Genomic DNA, 20752 nt, shown 5'->3' with positions numbered 1-20752 from the left:
TATGAGGTAACCATTTGTCACTGAGTGTACTTAACATGTAACCTGCATGTTTGCCTATGGGGTCTATTAATTTATTTTTACCTTTATTTAACAAGTTCCCCTAATTCCCTTTAGAGAATAGTCTATAGACTGGAATATTTGGTGACATTGCAAGGTATTGCATTCCTCATATTTTGTTTATAGTGTGCAAATGGATTTCAGCAGAGGAGAAATGTGTATTTTAATGTTCATGTTTTCTAATTGGTTTGTTTAAGTCAGAAAAGATGTCAATTGGCTACGCTTGCACGTAGGGGGAGATTGCGAACGTACATTCCTCTGTCTGTTTTTGACATGCAAGCAGTAGGTCACGTTCTGAAATACTGTATTTTAATTTATAAACTGGGTGGTTTGAGCCCTGAATGCTGATTTGGCTGACATCCGTGGTATAACAGACCTTATCCCACAGGTACTACAAAACATTTATTTTAACTGCTCTAATTACGTTGGTAGCCAGTTTATAATAGCAATAAGGCACTTCGGAGGGTTGTGTGATATGGCCAACATACCACGGTTAAGGGCTGTGTCCAGGAGAATAGCCCTTAGCCGTGGTATATTGGCCATATACCACACCCCCTCAAGCCTTATTGCTTAAATGTACAATGTCTACGAGTTCACTATGTACATGTCCTGATGTTGGGGGCTTCCTGGATGTGCTTTTGTATGTTATTGCTGTAAGAGCGAGTTAGCTTCCATGCTCTAAATGTAATGGTCACATTAGCCCCTGCTAATTCAGTTATTTCCATGCTAACAGGCTAATCACGAATCTACAGCCATCGACATACTGTTGTCCTGCACATCTGATGCCCTTCCTTATGTCTATCGTCAGGAACTTACGTTTATTGTATTTTGTACTATTTTCGCAATTGTTATGTTTGATTTCTCACTTTCCCCTCTGTCCATTTCTTTATCTTTTTGTGGTCTCTACATTTGACATTTCTTTCTCCTGTATCCACCAGAAAGAATCATAGAAGACCATGAATCTGTGATGGAGGTGCTGTCCGGCTGGGCCATGGACACAGACAGTCGGTTATATTTCCGGAAGAACTATGCCAAATATGAATTCTTCAATAAACCGCTGGTAAGATGAGGGTGTGACATTAGCAAAGAAAATGGTGTACTCATGTAAACATGTATCCCGCCTGTTATCTTGATGCACTCTGCTGGACCAGTAGGTATTAGTTGATATAAAGAGCATGTATGGTGTTATAACTGATGGTGTTTTCATGTTGATAGGATTTTTTCCCAGATCACATGGTGTCCATATCAAGTGAAACCAACGGGATGATGAACCATTCTCAGCTAATACAGGTATCCATCAAGCTACATTCTACATGTACAGTATCTTCACTTTAAAGGGACAGAGTTGGGTCCAGTTTCCTGGACACGGATTAAGCCAAGTCCTGGACTAACAAGCCCTTTCAAAGGAGATTCTTCAGTGAGTTTGTTTGCAAGTCCAAGACCAGGCTTAATCTGTGTCCAGGAAACAGCCCTTCAGTGGTGCTGCTAAAGTATTTACGGACTGTTTTCTGTCCGACAGACTTTTCTCAACTCGAGCACTTGTCCAGAGATCCATGGGCACCTCCATGCCAAAGAACAAGGCAGGAAGTCTTGGAAGAAGTTCTACTTTGTCTTGAGGAGGTCAGGTCTCTACTTCTCCAACAAGGGGACATCAAAGGTCAGTCAATATCATTGATAAATTAGTGTGCATTCAATAAATGTTTCCTAAGTATCTGTCAAGTTTTCCAGATTTCAATATAACATGAATTCATTACAATATGAATGGAATAGATTTCCTTCCCAAAATAATTATGTATGTTAAAAAGCAAAAAGTATGTTTTTGCAAAAAGCAAATAGATTTTAGGAGATAATTGAACTTGTTTTTACTGGCTGCTCTATGGGATCATTTGATAAGTCTGTGTCAATGTGCCAGAGTGGTGTAGGGGACTAGCTCGCTCTTGTCTCCTGGCTGCTTTGTGTAACTGGTTGAGCTAGATTTCCCTTAGCTCAGCTGGCATGCCACTGCCAGGGACTGAGCCCTCAACACCCACCGCTGACAGGTGAGGCTTAGACCTGCACAGCGCTGTGCCAAGCCAACCACTTCTCCCTCTCCCAAAAACAGAAGACACTAGAACACAAAAAGACCTCGGTTTGCTATCTCAAATATAGGTGACGCAATTAGAGAAGTAAGATCTGACTTCATTCTTTTAGTTTGATATGAAGGGATTTATGATGTGTAAATTGGTTTTGGCCCTACACATTGCCAGTCAATCAGACAACACAAACACAGACAACTATAGCTACCCGTTCTTTACACTGTGCCACAGAAGTGAGAATGTTGTGTCGCAGTCCCACCAAGTTTGAACAATGGTTTACTTTGTGCTTCTCTGCTTGGTAAATCTCTTTTGCCTTGGCTCCCTGACAGTGTTCTTATTGTATAAATAGAGCTCTTATCACTTTGTCACATATTTGGTCCTATGTCAAACACTAGCCACACCTACAGTGTAATGGATAGGGCAGTATTATTTGCTTGACTATGTTGAAGTGTTCCCACCTCTCCATTTTAACGAGTCTGCAGCAAAAACAACAAGCTCTTTTTATTCTGTGATCACAATGGACCAGGTTGATGGGAATCTTTGTCCCAAATGGCGCCCTATTCCCTGTCCAGTGCTCTTAGACTCATAGGGCTCTTGTCAAAAGTAGTTTGCTGTAAAGGGAGTAGGGTGCCATTTGTGATGCAGACAAAAACTCCAAGCTACTCCCTCTTTACTATTGTCACAGTGACCAACATACTACAGACTCGCATTATACCACATGCCTTAACTGCTAGCTTTTCCTTACGTTGACCGGCCCACTAAGCTCACACAGATGTACGTCTGTGTGTACATAATGGCCAAGAAGTATGACATTGTAGTCTTTATTTGCTTAGCATCTGTCTTCAAACTGGGCAGCCCTGCATTGTTCACATTTCTACCCTGATCCCTCACATAGTTAGATTTGTAATGGAACTTGAGTCTACTCTACAGTGGAATGCAAGAACCAACCCCTCGTTGAAATGGAGCATCGTCGGGTGGGGGGGTGTTCCGTAAAGGGGACACTGAAAGGCATGTGGAGATTTGAGACATTTCTTGTTTTCTATTCACAGGAACCAAGACATCTCCAGTTCATCGCCGAGTTCAGTGACGGCGACGTCTACACGTTACTATCAGCGAGAAAGATACACGGAGCGCCTACGGACTATGGATTCTGTGTCAAGGTACTTATTACTTTCTCTGTCTATAAACCTATATTTGATGTTTTCTGTAAAGGTTTTAACATGTTAACTTATTCAAGTCATTCTAACTTAATTGCCCCTGATGGGATAAATAAAGACAAGTCAGTTCCAAGTTATGTTTGGTAAACTCATGCTTTCTCTTCATGATGATCCTCCAGTCTACTAAGCGTGGCTCTCCACGGGACCTCAAGCTGTTGTGTGCAGATGACGAGCAAACCAGAACCTGCTGGGTCACTGCCATGCGCCTCTTTAAGGTAGTCACCACGCTGTGACCCCCTTATCACATCCTAACTTTGTCTAGGGTCTACACATCTAAAGGCTTGCCTTTTTGAAACGTGCTCATGTTTTGTGTTGCAGTATGGGATGCAGCTGTACCAAAACTTCATTCAACCACACCAGAAACAGAAAACACCTATGGTAAGTGATGTGTAGATACAATGTGGTGACACACTGTTTAACAGCCCATGACACAGGACACAGTCAGTATTCATCCTGGATTGATTTTCCAGAATATTCTGAAATGTGTGTATTCCCCCCTCAAATACGAGTATTCTGTATGAGTAAACACCTGTTCTATTTCGGGCATTGGAACATGTTCCAGCCTGTCTGCTCTAAAAATAACCGTAGATCAGCTGCTCTCAGACTTACCAACTCATCACCCCTGCTTTGCTGTCAGAAGAACGCAAAGAGTGGCCAGGCATGGGGCTGGGACCCTGTGCTCAGAGCTTCACAGGGAGGAGCTAGGATGCATCTCAAATGGTGTACCTTTTTGACCAGGGCCCTATGGGATACACTATGGTCCCTGGTGAAAAGTAGTGCACTATATAGGGTACCGTTAGGGAAACACTTAGACTAACCCTCTGGGAACAGGCTTGCGGAGGATATTAAGTTAGGGTACAGTCATGTTGCTGCTGAATCTCCTTTACCCTGGCATACAGCTGTTACAGCCTAGAGCACGACGTGCCGTTCGACTACGGACAAAGAATCAAATCACAATAAAACCAGTCCAAGGAAAGGAGCAATCAGTTTGTTTGCACAATGATGCCAGGGAGCCCCAGAATGATCTTTGCATCGCCTGAATAGACCCAGACCAGGGCGGAGAGTCTTAGAAGGATTGTAATGTTTCTATCCTTAGAGTAAACAGTAGTCACTTTGTGGTGACTGCCCTTAAGGATCCCGAGGTTAGGGCTGATAGAGGGGCAAACCATGGCAATTTTAAAGGCTTCTCACTAATCCTGATAAGTATTTTCTTTTGTGTGTGATTTATTTAGAACCAGTGACTATGACAGCTTAAGGGACCATAATCAATTCTATGTGTCATTCTATTCACATCCCGTCTAATCCCCAGTCACTGGCGCACATTCTGCTCGGAATCATTTAGAAATTACACTGTCAAACTCCTCCACACTAGATGGCAGCACAATACCACACACGAAAGCATGAATGTGCTTCTCCTATAACTTTTCACTCACTATCTCTATCCTTTTTTCAAACGTTTAAACCCTGTCACACTGTATACTCATAATAATGTATACTACCTCAAACACGATGTATATTTCCAGAGAAGTATCTCCGAGAACTCCTTGGTGGCCATGGACTTCTCAGGACACAAGAGCCGGGTGATCGAGAACCCATCGGAGGCGCTGTCCGTAGCCGTGGAGGAGGGGCTCTCATGGAGGGTAGGCCATTGGTTCTCTCTCTGACGTCATTTCTCTCTACTCAGCGAGTATAAGGTATGAAATGATGGTGCAGCCATGTGAAAATAGTCCTAACATGTGACACTTGAAATGCTCTTCTCTCTTTCCCTTTAGAGGAAAAGCTGCCACCGTCTGAGCTCCCATGGAAGCCCGTCCACCTCTCAGAGTCCCATGTCAAACATAGGTTAGTAGAAGGCCACTTTCAACATCCAAGCAGTAACTTCCATCGCTACAGCCACATGACTCTCCTGACCAGATACACTGTGCTTCATGACTCAGCCACCAGTGTCGTGTCCTCTCCCTCCCTTTGACACATGGGTCGTATTCATTAGTGCACACCTTAGCAATACGATTTTGGCGGCAGGTAGCCTAGCGGTTAGAGCGTTTGTCTGCTATCCGAAAGGTCACTAGTATCCCCGAGTCGACAAGGTGAAAAATCTGTCTGTGCCCTTGAGCAAGGCGCTTAACCCTGATTGCTCCAGGGTTGCTGTAGATACTGGCAGAGCCTGGCCCTGACCCCGCTCTACAAAGGTGTCTCAAGGAGAGTTGGCATATCCCCAAAAAACATTTCCATATTAATACACACTTGTACGTGTATGAAATAGGACAAATATAAGCACTCACCAAATGTATTATTTTGCAACGGACAACTGAAACGAGCGTTTCTTATTGGACAAGTTCAGCTAGTCACTCACTGTTTCTGTATGTTTTCTTCCGTTTGGTGCCTAATGAACATCACCATGGTTGTCCTGTGTGTTTTGCAGTTCTCCATATGGCCCAGCCCTGGTTCCACAGCAAACTGTCCAGAGACGAGGCACACCGCTTAATCACTCAACAGGGTTTGATTGATGGGTGAGCAGCATCAGGCACTTTTCTATGCGTTTTTTGACACTGCAAGCTAGAGAGATTACATATGGATTTTATTGTAGAGTAATTCACTTTTTTTCTCAGACAGAAATGTGTAAAAAAAAAAAGAAAGGTAAAAATGTGTTCCTGACGAAACTGAGAGACTTGTCTTTCTTTTCAGAGTATTTCTTCTAAGGGACAGCCAAAGCAACCCTAATACATTTGTACTGTCACTGTGTCACACACAGAGAATCAAACACTTTCAGATCTTACCGGTGAGTGTAACCTTTTGTCTTGGTATATTCTCTTCTCTTTTAGACAACATCTTGTTCAAGTTTGTGTTTTGTGTGTCAGGTGGATGAAGAGGGGGAATTGTTCTACAGCTTAGATGACGGTCACACGCGCTTCACTGATCTGATCCAGCTAGTGGAGTTCTACCAGCTCAACCGGGGAGTGTTGCCCTGCAAACTCAAACACCACTGTGCCAGGATCACCCTCTGAGGGGGAAGGGGTCTCCAAGGGCCCCATACATACAGAAGCACCTTTAATCACAGCCAATATCCCTCTGGAGAACCAACCACCCACGCATCCCTCCTTCCCTCCCATGCCATGGAAAGGAGACACCGAGAACACCTCCAGGCATAAGCAAACTGAAACCACTTATCACCTTCTAGAATCCATTCTCTTGGAGAAAACTGTGGTAATCAATCTTTTGTAATGACTTATGTTTTTCACAAAAATATTAAATGGGTGTTATGATGACAAATACATGACGACATTGTGTCATACGTGACCATAGGTGTTGAGAAATCTGGCGTTGGAAAAAAGTGAATCTACTGTAGAATTGATGTGACTGAGGGCTCTATTGCGAGCCCATTGGTTGGCCCTGTATGTTAGCCCAGGTGTGGTGACGAATCACAAACACCACAGGGACTCATGTGTCGAGTCCAAACTTCCGCTAATATACTGTATACAATGTGGATCATGTTTGCATTGTGTATCGGCGCACTTTACTACTCTCTATGGGAATGAACATTTACTGTAGCCAACGGTTGAAACCGTAGAGCGAGAGCTGATATTTGACAGTGTGTGTTCACACCTCGAGAGTAGAATGACCAGTGTGGTATAGCCATCAATGTGCAGTATCGGCACAGTTAAGCTGAACCTGGTAATTTGTCAGTAGAAGGGGATCACTGCTATCAGACGAGACAAGGCATGATGGGAAATGTAGTATGTCGACTCTAGAGGAGGCTGGTGGGAAGAGCTATAGGAGGAAGGGCTCATTTTGTAATGGCTGGAATGGATTAAATGAAACGGGGGGTGAACATGTGGTTTCCATAAGTTTGATACCGTTCCAATAATCCATTCCAGCCGTTACAATGAGCCCGTCCTCCTATAGCTCCTCCCACTAGCCTCCTCTGGTAGGCTACAGTGGTCCTCTGGCCTTGGTCATCTCCTGGGTAAGCGAAGCTGTTTTTATCAAATCTCAAGGAATTCCGGTATATTTAAAATAAAAAAACACAAAAAAAAGAGTTTATTTTCTATTTTAGAGGTATGAGTAGCCGAGGAGAATTCAAAGTGGTTGCATGTTGTTTAAGCTGGACATTGACCGCTGTAGGGAGAGCATGCACAACAACATGCTTTACCAGCCTGCACTGTACATTTATTGGAAATGTATTGATTGCATTTGAGTCAATAAACGGTAGGCTGCTCCCTTTTTGTTATCACAAGACCAGCAGAAGAGATATTTGACTGATTTGAGATTCAAACCACAGTCTTAAGATAGAAATACAGTATACTATTGTGATTTTTATTGATCAAAATCTGAATTGTTGTATATTGAAATGAATGTTTTATAGTCTTTTTTTTTTCTCCAAGATTCAGGTAAAGCATGTGCAGCACCTGAAATGGTTAAATTTTGATGTAAAGAACCATGACTTACATCATGTACTGTTTTGTTGCTTAATTTTGGAATTGGTACTGTAATCATGCAGCAATTTGTACAGACAGGTTTCACCAGTACAATATAATAAAACAAGGTGATACTTACTTTGATACAAGTGACAAGCAAGACATGTTCTCAATGCATTTTACACATTTCTTTTTAACATAAAGAACAGTGCATTTAAACAGTAATGGATGTCATGGACTGCAATGTTTTATAAAGGAAACAAAATCAATGTCTACATGCACTGTATGATTTCAGTTTTATAATTATGTATTGAGAGCAAGCCACAAGGTAAATAAACACACAGTAGCTAGGTTTCCATCCAATTGGCAACAGATTGTCATATGAATATTCTCAAATCTGCATTAAAAACTGTCGGCATTTTCCCATGTTTTCATCAAATTGACTTTCATCAAATTCGGTGCATGATGACGTCATGCACATAAAAGTAACATATGTCGTTAAAATTCCTATGTACTGAATAAAAAATACAAGTTAATTGGGACTCACCGCTGTAATCGCTGCCAAAGGTGTTTCTACATCTATTGACTTGGGTGGGGTATTTCTGTATTTAATTTTCAATACATTAGCAAATATTTCTAAAAACATGTTTTCACTTAGTCATTATGGGGTATTGTGTTGAGATGGGTGAGGAAGAAAAAACATCTATGTAATCCATTTTGAATTCAGGCTGTTACAAAATGTGGACTAAGTCTAGGGGTATGAATACTGCATTACATTTATATCGCTATAGATAACCTGTTAATTGCACTGTAGTAGGTGAAACACTGGTAACACACATGTCTGATACGAATGGCCCAGCTAGCACATAATGTTCTGAGAACCATATACAGTATTTCTTAGAGCTTGGTGATTGTGTGGTTGCCATACGTTTATTTTGCAACCACCTTTCCATTACGTTTTCTCATGGTTCTATTTAAAATAATGTTCTCAGAACGTTCAGAAATAACATTCTGTGCGAATGTCAGTACTTCAGCATAATGCTTTCTGCAGGTTTCCTCATGGTTCAATTTAGTCATGTTCTCAAATTGTTTAGAGAATGTTAAGAAACTACGTTCTTCTGTGGGAATTCAAGTACTTCAGCATAACGTTTTCTGCAGGTTTCCTTGTGGTCCTATTTAGTCATGTTCTCAGAACATTAAGAAAAAGTTCTAAGAATGTTATTTAAAAAAACATACATTCTGTTCTCAGCATTAACAAAACTCTATCTTGTTAAGTGTGTTGACCGTGCCCACTAATTGGCCACACCTGATTATAAAGAGTGCTTGTTTCCTTTAAAATGGGGGTCTGTTTGAATAGACTAAAATGAACTGCTTTGTAAAAAAGCATGGCATGGTAGCGCCATCCTAGTGGACTAATTGGTGGACTAATTCCATGGATAAAGAGCAGAAGATCATAGGTTTGAATCTCACTGAAGCCATAACACAATAAAAAAAACAAATGTGCTAGCTGGGGGGTTACGCAGACTGTTAAAGGGCAACTGCACTTCTTGATTTAGCCTCGTTTTAGATTTGGTTCATTAAGAAATGCTAGTGACTATGACGGAATTCAAACGCGAGTTGGTTTTGGGGTGTGGTTTTATGTGGGTGTTGTGTGTGTGTTCACAGTTGGGAACAGTTAGCCAAATAGCTTCAGCCGGCTGGTGTGCAACCGACCGTGGCAAAGTGGGGCGGCAGGTAGCCTAGTGGTTAGAGCGTTGGACTAGTAACCGAACGGTTGCAAGATCGAGTCCCTGAGCTTACAAAGTAAAAATATGTTGTTCTGCCCCTGAACAGGGTAGTTAACCCACTGTTCCAAGGCCGTCATTGAAAATAAGAATTTGATCTTAACTGACTTGCCTAGTTAAATAAAGGTAAAAACTTTGGATAGCCTATCGCTGGGGCTAGTTAGTGATGCTGATAAATTACACAATGTAAATGAGACAATATGTTCATTTTGTACACTTGAATTTCTAAAATCTATAGTTGGTTTGAGGTTTTATAGTCATTGTAATTTGGAGCTATTGGAATTTTAACATATTGTCCCAGGCTACATTGTGTATTTTTCCGATGGTCCCTAACTAGTCCCATAAGTCAACCCAAATTTACCACAAGTATTAGGATCGGGTCTTATGCAGCTGCACTCCGAATTGATGATTACTTGTGTCCTGCCAGCTGTGGGCATGTGGGCAGGATTGAGACAAACCCAACCTTAATTTAGATTGTGATGCAGTCACGACCAGCGCAGTGACTTTATGACCAAAATTACCTTATTTAAACTTTGTAGTCAATATTGACAGTAGAATACATGTTTCTGACTCGTACTCAAAGCCACATAGGCTGTTCTTGAACTGAGACATTTTTTAAGGGGCAGTTTCTCTTTAAGAACAGTTAGCTGCTTTAATTTTATACCACAGGAGGGTGGTGGCACCTTAATTGGGGAGAGCGGGCTTGTGTTAGTAACTGGAGTGGAATAGGTGGAATTGTATCAAATACATAAAGCACATGGTTTCCAGGTGTTTGATGTCATTCCATTTGCTCCGTTCCAGCCATTATTATAAGCCATTCTCCCCTCAGCACCCTCCTGTGTTTTATACAGACCTGAATAGCCCAGTATCTACATTATCTGAAATGACAATGTATATATAATTTGTCTTCTATAAAGCTTTCTCTGTGTTCACTATTTCTCTGCATCTGTCATCAACAGTCACCCGTTGTCCTCTTTGGTCATATTTACGGTCCTCGCTAGTTACCACGGCCACAAAATCATCAATTGGGCCTAGTCATCATTGCCACGGTTGTACATGTTATAACCACTAGATGGCAATAAATGGCTTCTCTTAATCTCATCTTTGCTGGTGGGTGTGATGACATCCCTCCATTGAAGTCCATGGATCTCTGTGTCTTGCATAGACCTGTAATTGCTACTATTTGAATAATTTGAATAGGCTAATCAGTAATTTACTTTATACATGGATTAGAATTATGTATATTGCAGTCAGATGGCTGAGCGTTTTGACTTGAGGCGCTTCTTGCACACAACACGAGTAACACAACACATTCTCTAGTGAGATAAACAAATCACCCCGCCACATCCTGACCACAGCTATTTCAACGTCTCACTTTGAAAATGTGCTCACGACCAGGGTTGAGATGTGCACAGTGAAGTCTTAAATGCACCCCTGCTTCCAAGGTCTTCAGCTAAATGCTGCTCTGGGATGTATTCCTGCCATTGATCCATGTCTGGCTGCAGGGCTAGAGATTAGGGAGAGATGGCAGCTGGGTGGGACTCTGCTTCCCTTAATGAATTCATCCAGCTAGACAACAGCCCAAACAGCCCGTGGATTACTTCTCCTCCCAGGCAGACTGGGGCTCACTGTCTGGGCCCACATGAGAACAAGAACAACTCCTCTACTGTACCTGACCAGAAGGAGAGCAGCAACCAGGCCTGTATTGAGGCTATGTGAGGGTAGGTGTGGACTGTAAGGGGAGTGGATGTGCGATACCATATCTGTACTGTCCATGACCCAACAATGTGTCAGCAGGAAGCTGGCTCCCCCAGCAGGGCAGCTCTACTGCTAATGCCACTGTGGTCCGAAAGGAACAGCACGGTCACTAAGGTAAATGGGCAAAATCTGAATATCACTGTCCTTTTGTTTTTTTCAGCCTGTTTTGCCTTTTGTCCTTGTACTTTCTAAACAGCAATAAAAAGAAAATGCTTATATAGTACAGACGTGTGTAAGAAATAATATTCAATATAAAATCAACTAGGGCTCTTAACAGGAACGTTGCCTTTAAAGCTGAAGAATCTAATATTTCAGCTTTACAGACTGAATAGAGCCCTGGATTGAGGTAAGGTGTATCTATTGTTTGCATTGCAGCAGGATGTATTGTATTAGAACTCATTACCACAATGCCATACCTCAGAACATATCATTTTTTCTCTCAAATGCCTTTACCCACTAAACGAATCCACGGCCATTTCCTCATTGCAACACGTATAGTATTTCCATCCACCTAGTGATACACACACAGATACACATACGGTAGTTTAAAATGAGTGATACATTATTAACGAGCATCCTGATTGAGCAGCTGATTTTTTCTGTCAAATGCCAATCATATCTGTCCATTTATTTAGAGATTGAATTGCTATTATACACTGAGTTGAACAACAGGTGTAGAAAACAAATAGCATTAGCTCAACAAAGAAATATATTAAGACGGTGGGTTGTAAACGCAGAGTTTAAGCACATTGATAATAAGAGTATGTGATATTTTGTAACATCTCAAGTCAACATTTTAGTTGTTTAGCAGACACTTATCCAGAGCAACTAGGGTACATTGACAGATTTTTCACCAAGTCAGCTCAGGGATTCAACCCAGCAACCTTGCAGTTACTGGCCTAACGCACTAGGCTACCTGCCAGTACTGAGGTAAAGGTTGGATTTTGTGCTTGTATCAACCTTAAAAAATAAAATAAAATGATTGCACTTCCAGATAAAGGAAGGACATAATTGAATAAAGATACATCTCTTCATGTATTTAAAAGGTCTAGTTTGGTGGTAAGATAAATAATGGACAGCTATATTTGCATGTCCTTTATGCTTAAATTATCTAATTTTACTAGACTTTTTCTAAAGGTGGTTTTCACCTCATATTTTTCTGATATATTGTGTCACGGCTAATTGCACAGTTTCAATGTTGGCTTCCTAGTCTGCCTGCTAACCCCATATTTCTTTTTTCTCTCCAGAGGTCTTGGTACTGGAGAACGCCAAGTATCCAGGTTTGTTAATTACAAGGATAGCACATTCAGTCGTCAAATAATGGATGTGGTTTGCAATTTCAAGTTTTAATAATCAATTACTGGGAGTAATTCTCTGTGGAGTCACAGGAGAGTCATTAACTCATAAAACATATGTAATGTAGCTTTTTCTAAAGCCCTATTTTTAAATACATAAGGGAACAGGTTCTACTTCCATTCTACGCATGTCCTTCCCTTATTACAATCTAAAGTCGCTCAATTAGACCTGGACTATTCCGTTTCTACACCACACTAGTATATACTTTATCCATCTAGGTAATGAATGCTAAAATACAAAAATATAATGTAAGACGTTCAACACTCTTGATTAATATTGTACATCAAACGTATTGTTCTAAGCGATACATTAGAAATACAACCGATGATACCATGAGCCTTTGTCGCTGATGTGAAGGTTAACACACTAGGTTCAGGTGGATGTCTTTAGTTGTTTAGCCTCCTCAAACTTTGCAAACCAGTGGCAGTATCTTTGTCATAACAAACCATAGTGTTGTTTTCCAAACCAGCAGTACAGTTGTGATTGTCTTCTCAGAACTCATTCAAAGCAGCAGCCTTATAGAGTGATTTCTGACCTTGAGAAATTAACATGTGAAGAGTGGCTCTGAGGCAGCCTGGCGAGATCCCCCCCCAATCCCCGGTTGAAAGCCATACCTTTATATTGCTCGAAGGAGATAAAGACATCACAGCAAGCCAAGTGTTTGTGTGATACAAACTGACGTGTAAATAATGCCTGTGCGATTACAGCAAAGAAGAGGACACTGCAAATATGTATAGAGCTCTAAGTAAGATCACGATGATAACAGAGCTGATTCCAAGGGTTATTGGCTATCCTTGTACCCCTGCCTGTTGTCAGAGCTGGGCTGGATAGGTGCTCTGTGATGGAGAGAGAGAGAGGGAAGGCGATACAGAGAGAGGGGGGGGGGGGGGTAAGAGAATAAAAGAGAGAGCGAAGCCCCAGCAGCTCGAGCCTGGGTTGACTAACAGTGCAGGAGCTCCCTGTGTGGCTCAGTGGCTGACTGGCTGACCACCGACTGAGCAACATTAAGGCAGTACTGCATGTAAAAACCTTCTCACTCCTCACAGAAACACTTGAGTTTGGCAAGCAGGCCGTGGCCCAGCGGGGAGGTGGGCACACTGGGAGGCAGAGAGAAAGAGCTGTGGACAGACAGCAGGGAGACAGCTTATAGAGGAGATGGACTGATGTTTTAGGTGATCAAAAGCATGGATAAGAAAGGGAAAATAACAGGGGTGAAAACAGGAGGGGGTCTCGCAGAGAAAACATTTGGATTTTTACAGGTATAAAAGAGCACAAAACTTGAAAGCCATAGCAAAGTTTAGATTTCTTTTACAGCAGAATAGGCCTACTGAGAAACATATTACATAGTTCGTATTCAACTACAAAGCCATAAATTAGACATGCAGTAAAAGGAATACATCAATAATGCACATTAAACAAGTTGTACAGAAATCTCATTTTATCTAGTATCAATGTTTAATATTCAGTTAACTCAAATTTGTATTAATTTTCAGTGTGAAGAACAAAAATAGCTATATATTATCACATACAGTACCAGTCAAAAGTTTGGACACGCCTACTCATTCCAGGGTTTTTCTTTATTCGTACTATTTTCTACATTGTAGAATAATAGTGAAGACATCAACACTATGAACTAACACATATGGAATCATGTAGTAACCAAAAAAGTGTTAAACATATCAAAATATATTTGAGATGAGGTTCTTCAAAGTAGCCATCCTTTGCCTTGATGACAGCTTTGCACACTCTTGGCATTCTCTCAACCAGCTTCATGAGGTAGTCACCTGGAATGCATTTCAATTAACAGGTGTGCCTTGTTAAAAGTTAATATGTGGAATTTATTTCCTTCTTAAAGCGTTTGAGCCAATCAGTTGTGTTGTGACAAGGTAGGGGTGGTATACAGAAGATAGCCATATTTGTTAAAAGACCAAGTCCATATTATGGCAAGAGCAGCTCCAATAAGCAAAGAGAAATGACAGTCCATCAATACTTTAAGACATGAAGGTCAGTCAATCCAGAACATTTCAAGAACTTGGAAAGTTTCTTCACGTGCAGTCGCAAAAACCATCAAGCGCTATGATGAAACTGACTCTCATGAGGACCGCCACAAGAAAGGAAGACCCAGAGTTACCTCTGCTGCAGAGGATAAGTTCATTTTAGTTACCAGCCTCAGAAATTGCAGCCCAAATAAATACTTTACAGAGTTCAAGTAACAGACATCTCAACATCAACTGCTCAGAGGAGACTGCGTGAATCAGGCCTTCATTGTTGAATTGCTGCAAAGAAAGAGTGAAGGAAAAGCAGCCAACAAGTGCTCAGCATATGTGGGAACTCCTTAAAGACTGTTGTAAAAGAATTCCAGGTGAAGCTGGTTGAGAGAATGCCAAGAGTGTGCAAAGCTGTCATCAAGGCAAAGGCTGGCTGCTTTGAAGAATCTCATCTCAAATATATTTTGATTTGTTTAACACTTTTTTGATTACTACATGATTCCATATGTGTTATTTCATCGTTTTGATGTCTTCACTATTATTCTACAAAGAAAAACCCTTGAATGAGTAGGTGTGTCCAAACTTTTGACTGGTACTGTATATTATGCAAACAAGCATTTTTAAAACAATTACTTTGAAATGCTTCAAGAAACAGCATGCACTCTAACAAAATAATCTTTGCGGCATCACTGAAAATTGGGAGTATTGTACGTAGTGACACACATAGTCTTGGCGTTTATAGAGAGCAGAGCGGCTGACACACGACATTGAATCTATTTACATTTCTACCAAATTTTTTCTCTCATTTAAATGGTGTGCAAGTGACTCCTGAGCTAGGCAGGAAGCCTTGTGGAAGAGCTAGGAAATTGACAATTTCTCGGAATGCTGAGCAGTGGAAGCAGAGCAGCATATGTTGGGATTTGAATAGCCAATCGATGAATAACCCAAAGCAGTTCTGGACGGACTGGTAGAACATTGCTCCGCGTTTGTGGGTTGGGTGGGGTCATCCTTCCCCAAGGTACCAGGCAGTAGTAGAAAATATTTGCAATGCCAGGAGGTATTTTGAAAGATATTTGGAAAAAAATCTAGAGCTGACCTTTCACAGGGCATTTGGCGAACGCTCACTCTCCCTATCTCCCCTGTTTCTGAGGAAGAGGAAATCATAGCACCACTTACACTGATTCTCTACTAAGAATATTCACGTACTCTTTCTGGTGTTTCATTTAGTTAACGTTTTGTCAAGAACAAAACTTTTATTGACTTTCCCAAGCCATCTTATCAAATGGTATGATTTTCAAGATGATTTGAACTGAATCCAAGTTTACTGTGTTTTAATATTGAGAGGTTTGCTGTGTTAAATTATTCACTTGATTACAATGTCTTCTTACATACAGTATTGCACTTACAACGAAGACTATAATGATACATTATCAGTTATTATTATACATTATTACATCTTTGGGATGCATCTAAATGTTTGTTCATCGAATCTTCATATGTGACAGTGATTTTTCCCCCAACTAAACACAGTTACAGACACAACATGCATACAATTAACTTTTCTGCTTGTCTTTACCTTAAGATAACAAATTACATTTTCGATTTCTATCCTGGTGAACTTACAGTTTGACAGATAACAGAAACTCTTCTGCCCATCCATCCCACCGCCCGTCCATCCGTGCCTTACAAAGTTAGAACACCACTAGAGGGCAGAAAGTGCCCAACAAGCAAGTCACATTAGAACAATCTCCAACTCCTTTCACTTTGTATTACTAAACACTAAGTCACATAATAACAGATTCTATTGTACTCTAAACTATATTATACTGTACTACTATATTATAATATACACAGTATATTATACTTTTTATTTTTGTCTGTAATGTTAAAATCCTATTTAGAACCACGTACTGAAACTGAAGAAATACATGTAAAATACAGACAGTACATCTTGTGTGGTGAAGAAACAAAGAACACTGGTATCACCAAAAAACCTACTGTATATTATTCCATTGGAAAGATCTGAAAACAATTGACCCTTTATTTGATAAATGACTGTTTGTGACCCCCATCTTGCCATGCTGCTTGGCGGTTGCAGCCTATTTTAAGATGTTTTTCACTGGAACAGATTGCTAGAGAGGAACAGATGTCAAGATCACAGGCTCACAATGTTTAATGGTTCTTAAGGGGATGGAGAGACTTTAGTTTGAACAAACAGCTTTATGCAGAACAAGCATCCCCCCCCCCACCCCCATTAAAAGTGTAATAGTGGTACATTGTTTAGATATACAGTACCATTACTCCAACGCAGGGAGAATGCATGTAAATACTTACCGTGTAAATGTGAAGTGAAATGTGTAATGAATGGTTGCGATTTTGAATAAATATATTTTCTATGAGTTTGAAAATCAAACAGTGGAGGATTTGTGCATTTGTCCTAATCTCTGTATCTAATTCAAAAACCTTCAAGGAAATGAGTAGGTAACATGCTGACCACACCGCTCATGTTATGTGCACGAGCGTTGCAAAATAAATGTACACATACATGTTATTCAATCATTGCATCCAAACTGCTCGTGCGCGTCACTTGATGCGCTGGAAGTCCCAGCTCTCCCATCTCTTCATTGGTTTTAGGAGCATATACCACGTGGGTGATTGAAAGATGAACTGAGGTCCATACTCCAGTCCAGTTGGTGGTGGTAATGCACCTTAAAGTTGGTTACTAGAAACAAACTCGGTTTACCCTTTTATCTGTGGATTAATTGTTGGAGTAGAGGGCAGCCCAAAGTTTATATCCCAGGACAAATTAGCTAGCATCAGCAAGCTAGCTAGCTAAATTGCCATGAATGTTTAATACGTTTCGACCTGTCCCCAAGTTAATATAGTTGGTTCAGAGTTCGTTTTGATATTTCAACCTGCGTGTCCTGATGTGGATGGACAAAGCGACCGGTCTAGTCAGCAGTAAGGCATATAAAAGGAAAAGAGGATACTAAGTCAGTTGCACAACTGAATGCATTAAATGACCCGATGTCATCGAATAAGTTTACATATTGGAAATTACAGGGAGTTTAGTCCACTCAATTAGAAAGAGGAAACTGAAAGTGACACTAAGTATAGAGGCAGCACTACATTCCTCTACTTTTGGGCCATACAGTCTCAGTAAAGCTCCAGCCAATGGGGCTCCTCTCTGACAGAGCCTGACCGGACTGACAGATCACCCCCAATAGTGATCAATGTCCACTGGGGTGGATACTGTCCCTCAAGTGCTGGAGGAAAATGTAACTCATACATTACACTGGCCAATTGATTAGCTATTGTTTTCCTCCCAAAGACATGGTCTTGGACAACAGCCATCCATTGCCTGATCCATTGAATGGCTTTTAAGGGTGTTTTTGCTTGCTGCTACTTTTCTCTGTTGATGGTGCGCTGGAGGAGAGGTGCTTTGTTTCTGAGATTGGCTAAAGTGGTGGGTAATGTAAGAATGTTTTATAAAATGGACTGGGATGGTTAAACAATGTCCTCTATATAGTGTGCATGACATAGTGATATAGTCCTCTATATAGTGTGCATATGCATGATTTATATACTGTGAATATATAGCTAGAACAATAAAGGAAAAGATCTTACCCTCAACTTAAACATTTGTTTTTCCATTTTGGTTACTGTTATCATTCTACATTTTACAGTACATCTACGGCTTCAAAACATGACAAGTGGCAGAACAACAAGTCTAATGTATTCTGTAACTGCCTAGAGAAGGGGAAGGATTGTGAAATGTGCACTGAAGTGAAACATGGTTCCAGACAGCATCTAACACTGTGTCGTTCAGAAACACAGATAAAACCCATTCGTCACCAAACTGCCTGCAACTTCTTTCTGTCCAACACGTACCACTTACACATGTCCAACTATTGAGAGTATGCCAAATATCATCAAAGATGTTATGTTTATACAAAAAAAAGTGACTGCTGTGAGCTTTGTTGACATTGACTTAAACAAAGCCCATATCATACTGTATCTGATTGCTGCTAATAGTTGTTGACAATACCCCCTTTAGCCTTTCTCCACTAGAACACATTTCCTATTCGATTTTCCCCTCCATCAGGTCCTCCGATGCAAGCTCAGGTTTGTCCTTCGTCCAGGAGATTTACGATATAGCTCGCAGACTTATTCAATTCATCAGACGGCCACAATGCATACCCATCTCAGTGCTGATCCCTTGGACACTACTTAATCATAGTTGCCTTTGTACATTATTTCGCAATACCAGAAAATATGGGGGTTGATTCCATAAGAAAGTGGATTGGACTTGGACAGGGAATATTATTCGAGAGCATTCTATTTGTTTACTTAGCTCTTCTTTTCATGCTGGGTTGAATCGAGACTAACGTCAATCATACCTTTGGACCTCAGACTTGAATAGCTAACTACCTCACTTTTCCCCTTATTATCAGACAAGTTAATTGAATCTGAGTCCAATACGTCCCTCCAGATGCTCCTTTGTAAGGAGGCACAAAAGTGCTGGAGCAGGTGTAGCCACGTTAACACATTATTTCCATGGAAGATCAGTTTGCTCTGGTTAGACATCTGAGAGATGGGTCTATTTGGCTTTGTAAATACCTTTCATTTTGATCACACTGGGAAGTATTCCTATTATCCTCCATTCAAAAGCTTCCACTTTGACCCACATATAGCAATCTATTGATATAACTGAGAGAGAGGCCTCAGCCTCAATGTACAGTGTTAGTACAGTGGGACGTGGACACAAACATTATCTGCTAATGGGGATATGGGCAAAATGACCGTGACCTCAGAATCCATTGCATTTTAGGAGGAAAGAAATGTGTTTTTGCCAATAGCAGAGTGCTTAACAGAGGTCACAACAGATTTGTTTGTAGTGTCTTGCAGGGGTGGGAATTTCACAACATGGCAGTGATTGCAGTAACATTCCTTACCACTAAAGATGAGAATAGGACAATGTAATACAGTCCTCTGCAAAGGCATATGTTAACCATGGTAAGCAGCAGGTAGCCTAGCGGTTAAGAGCATTGGGCCGGCGACCAAAAGGTTGTTGGTTTGAATCTCAGAGACGATTAGGTGCGCAATCTGCCGATGTGCCTTTGAGCAAGGCACTTAACCCTAATTGCTCCTGTCATGGTCTGCAAAATTATTAAAATGTATAAGTTCTTATAATACTGATTGATCTTTCTTGACACGGCGGTGCCCACACCATTTTGGGAAACCATAAATGCCTATTATAAACGGCTTGTATTAAAATCTCAAATGTTGACGAGACATTGAGTGGATCAGATCTGCTTACATACCCAGCTTACATAAGACATTTGTGAAAAATGTAAAGACAACTTAAGACGTCTTGAAATTGCAGCATCTTAAGTCATTTTATGATCACTGTATTCTCAAGACATAGCACTATTTCGATGAGTATCTTGAGACACCATGAAATGTCTTCAAAATATATCTCAAGGCCAGAGGAGGCTGATGGAAGGATGTTTAATGTGTTTGATACCGTTCCATTTATTCCATTCCAGCCATTACAATGACCCCATCCTCCTATAGCTCCTACCACCAGCCTCCTCTGCTCAATATTTACACCATTGTGTCACTTCAGTTCCCAATAACCTATAGTAATGTCAAGTTCACTTATTTAGTGTGTAGTAGAATATGATCCTAATGTCATGGTGAGGTTCAACCTCAATTCTAATACTGCCAGAAATATGATGCACTTAAGCAATGTTCATCATTACTTGTTTTATAGTCATTTTTGTTTATGGATGGACTACATTTCCAAGCTGCGGCCGCTGACATGAACTAAGCACTGTGAATGATCCATAGCCTCCTAGCCAAAAGGTTATGCTGCTAGTACGTTCACCACACAGTGGTGTGGATCAGGACTTTTGTCAAAAGGCCTCACACTGGGTTTGACTTCCTCAAAATGTACTTTCACAAACATCACGGTACGTGAGCTATTTTCACACAGGCAACCTTAGGCTTGAAGTGGAGTCATTCAATTCTGAGATCATTTATCAGTCGAGCATGAATTGAAAGATGGCTGGAGACTGTGCTTAATTCTTGAACATTTCA

General features: G+C 40.8%; 1 protein-coding gene across 6 annotated transcripts in view; it reads left to right on the top strand.

Annotated features, from left to right (window-relative positions):
• LOC139538451 (growth factor receptor-bound protein 14-like) overlaps positions 1-6626 on the top strand; it is a 56430-nt gene extending 49804 nt beyond the window's left edge. For 5 of the 6 annotated variants that reach the window (XM_071340515.1, XM_071340514.1, XM_071340518.1 and 2 more), the window contains 11 exons: positions 996-1117; positions 1273-1347; positions 1577-1714; positions 3182-3292; positions 3469-3564; positions 3668-3727; positions 4873-4989; positions 5122-5191; positions 5772-5859; positions 6035-6128; positions 6208-6626. In XM_071340515.1, the coding sequence (XP_071196616.1) occupies positions 996-1117; positions 1273-1347; positions 1577-1714; positions 3182-3292; positions 3469-3564; positions 3668-3727; positions 4873-4989; positions 5122-5191; positions 5772-5859; positions 6035-6128; positions 6208-6354 (1118 nt within the window). In that variant the 3' untranslated portion in view covers positions 6355-6626. Of the gene's footprint in view, positions 1-995; positions 1118-1272; positions 1348-1576; positions 1715-3181; positions 3293-3468; positions 3565-3667; positions 3728-4872; positions 4990-5121; positions 5192-5771; positions 5860-6034; positions 6129-6171 lie in introns of all 6 variants that reach the window. The other variant, XM_071340516.1, reaches the window with a different exon arrangement.
• Positions 6627-20752: the final 14126 nt, after the last annotated feature.

The sequence above is a fragment of the Salvelinus alpinus genome, chromosome 14, assembly GCF_045679555.1.
Source record: "Salvelinus alpinus chromosome 14, SLU_Salpinus.1, whole genome shotgun sequence".
Lineage (NCBI taxonomy): Eukaryota > Metazoa > Chordata > Actinopteri > Salmoniformes > Salmonidae > Salvelinus > Salvelinus alpinus.
The sequence above is the reverse complement of the archived record's forward strand: the minus strand, read 5'-3'. Positions and strand labels throughout refer to the sequence as shown.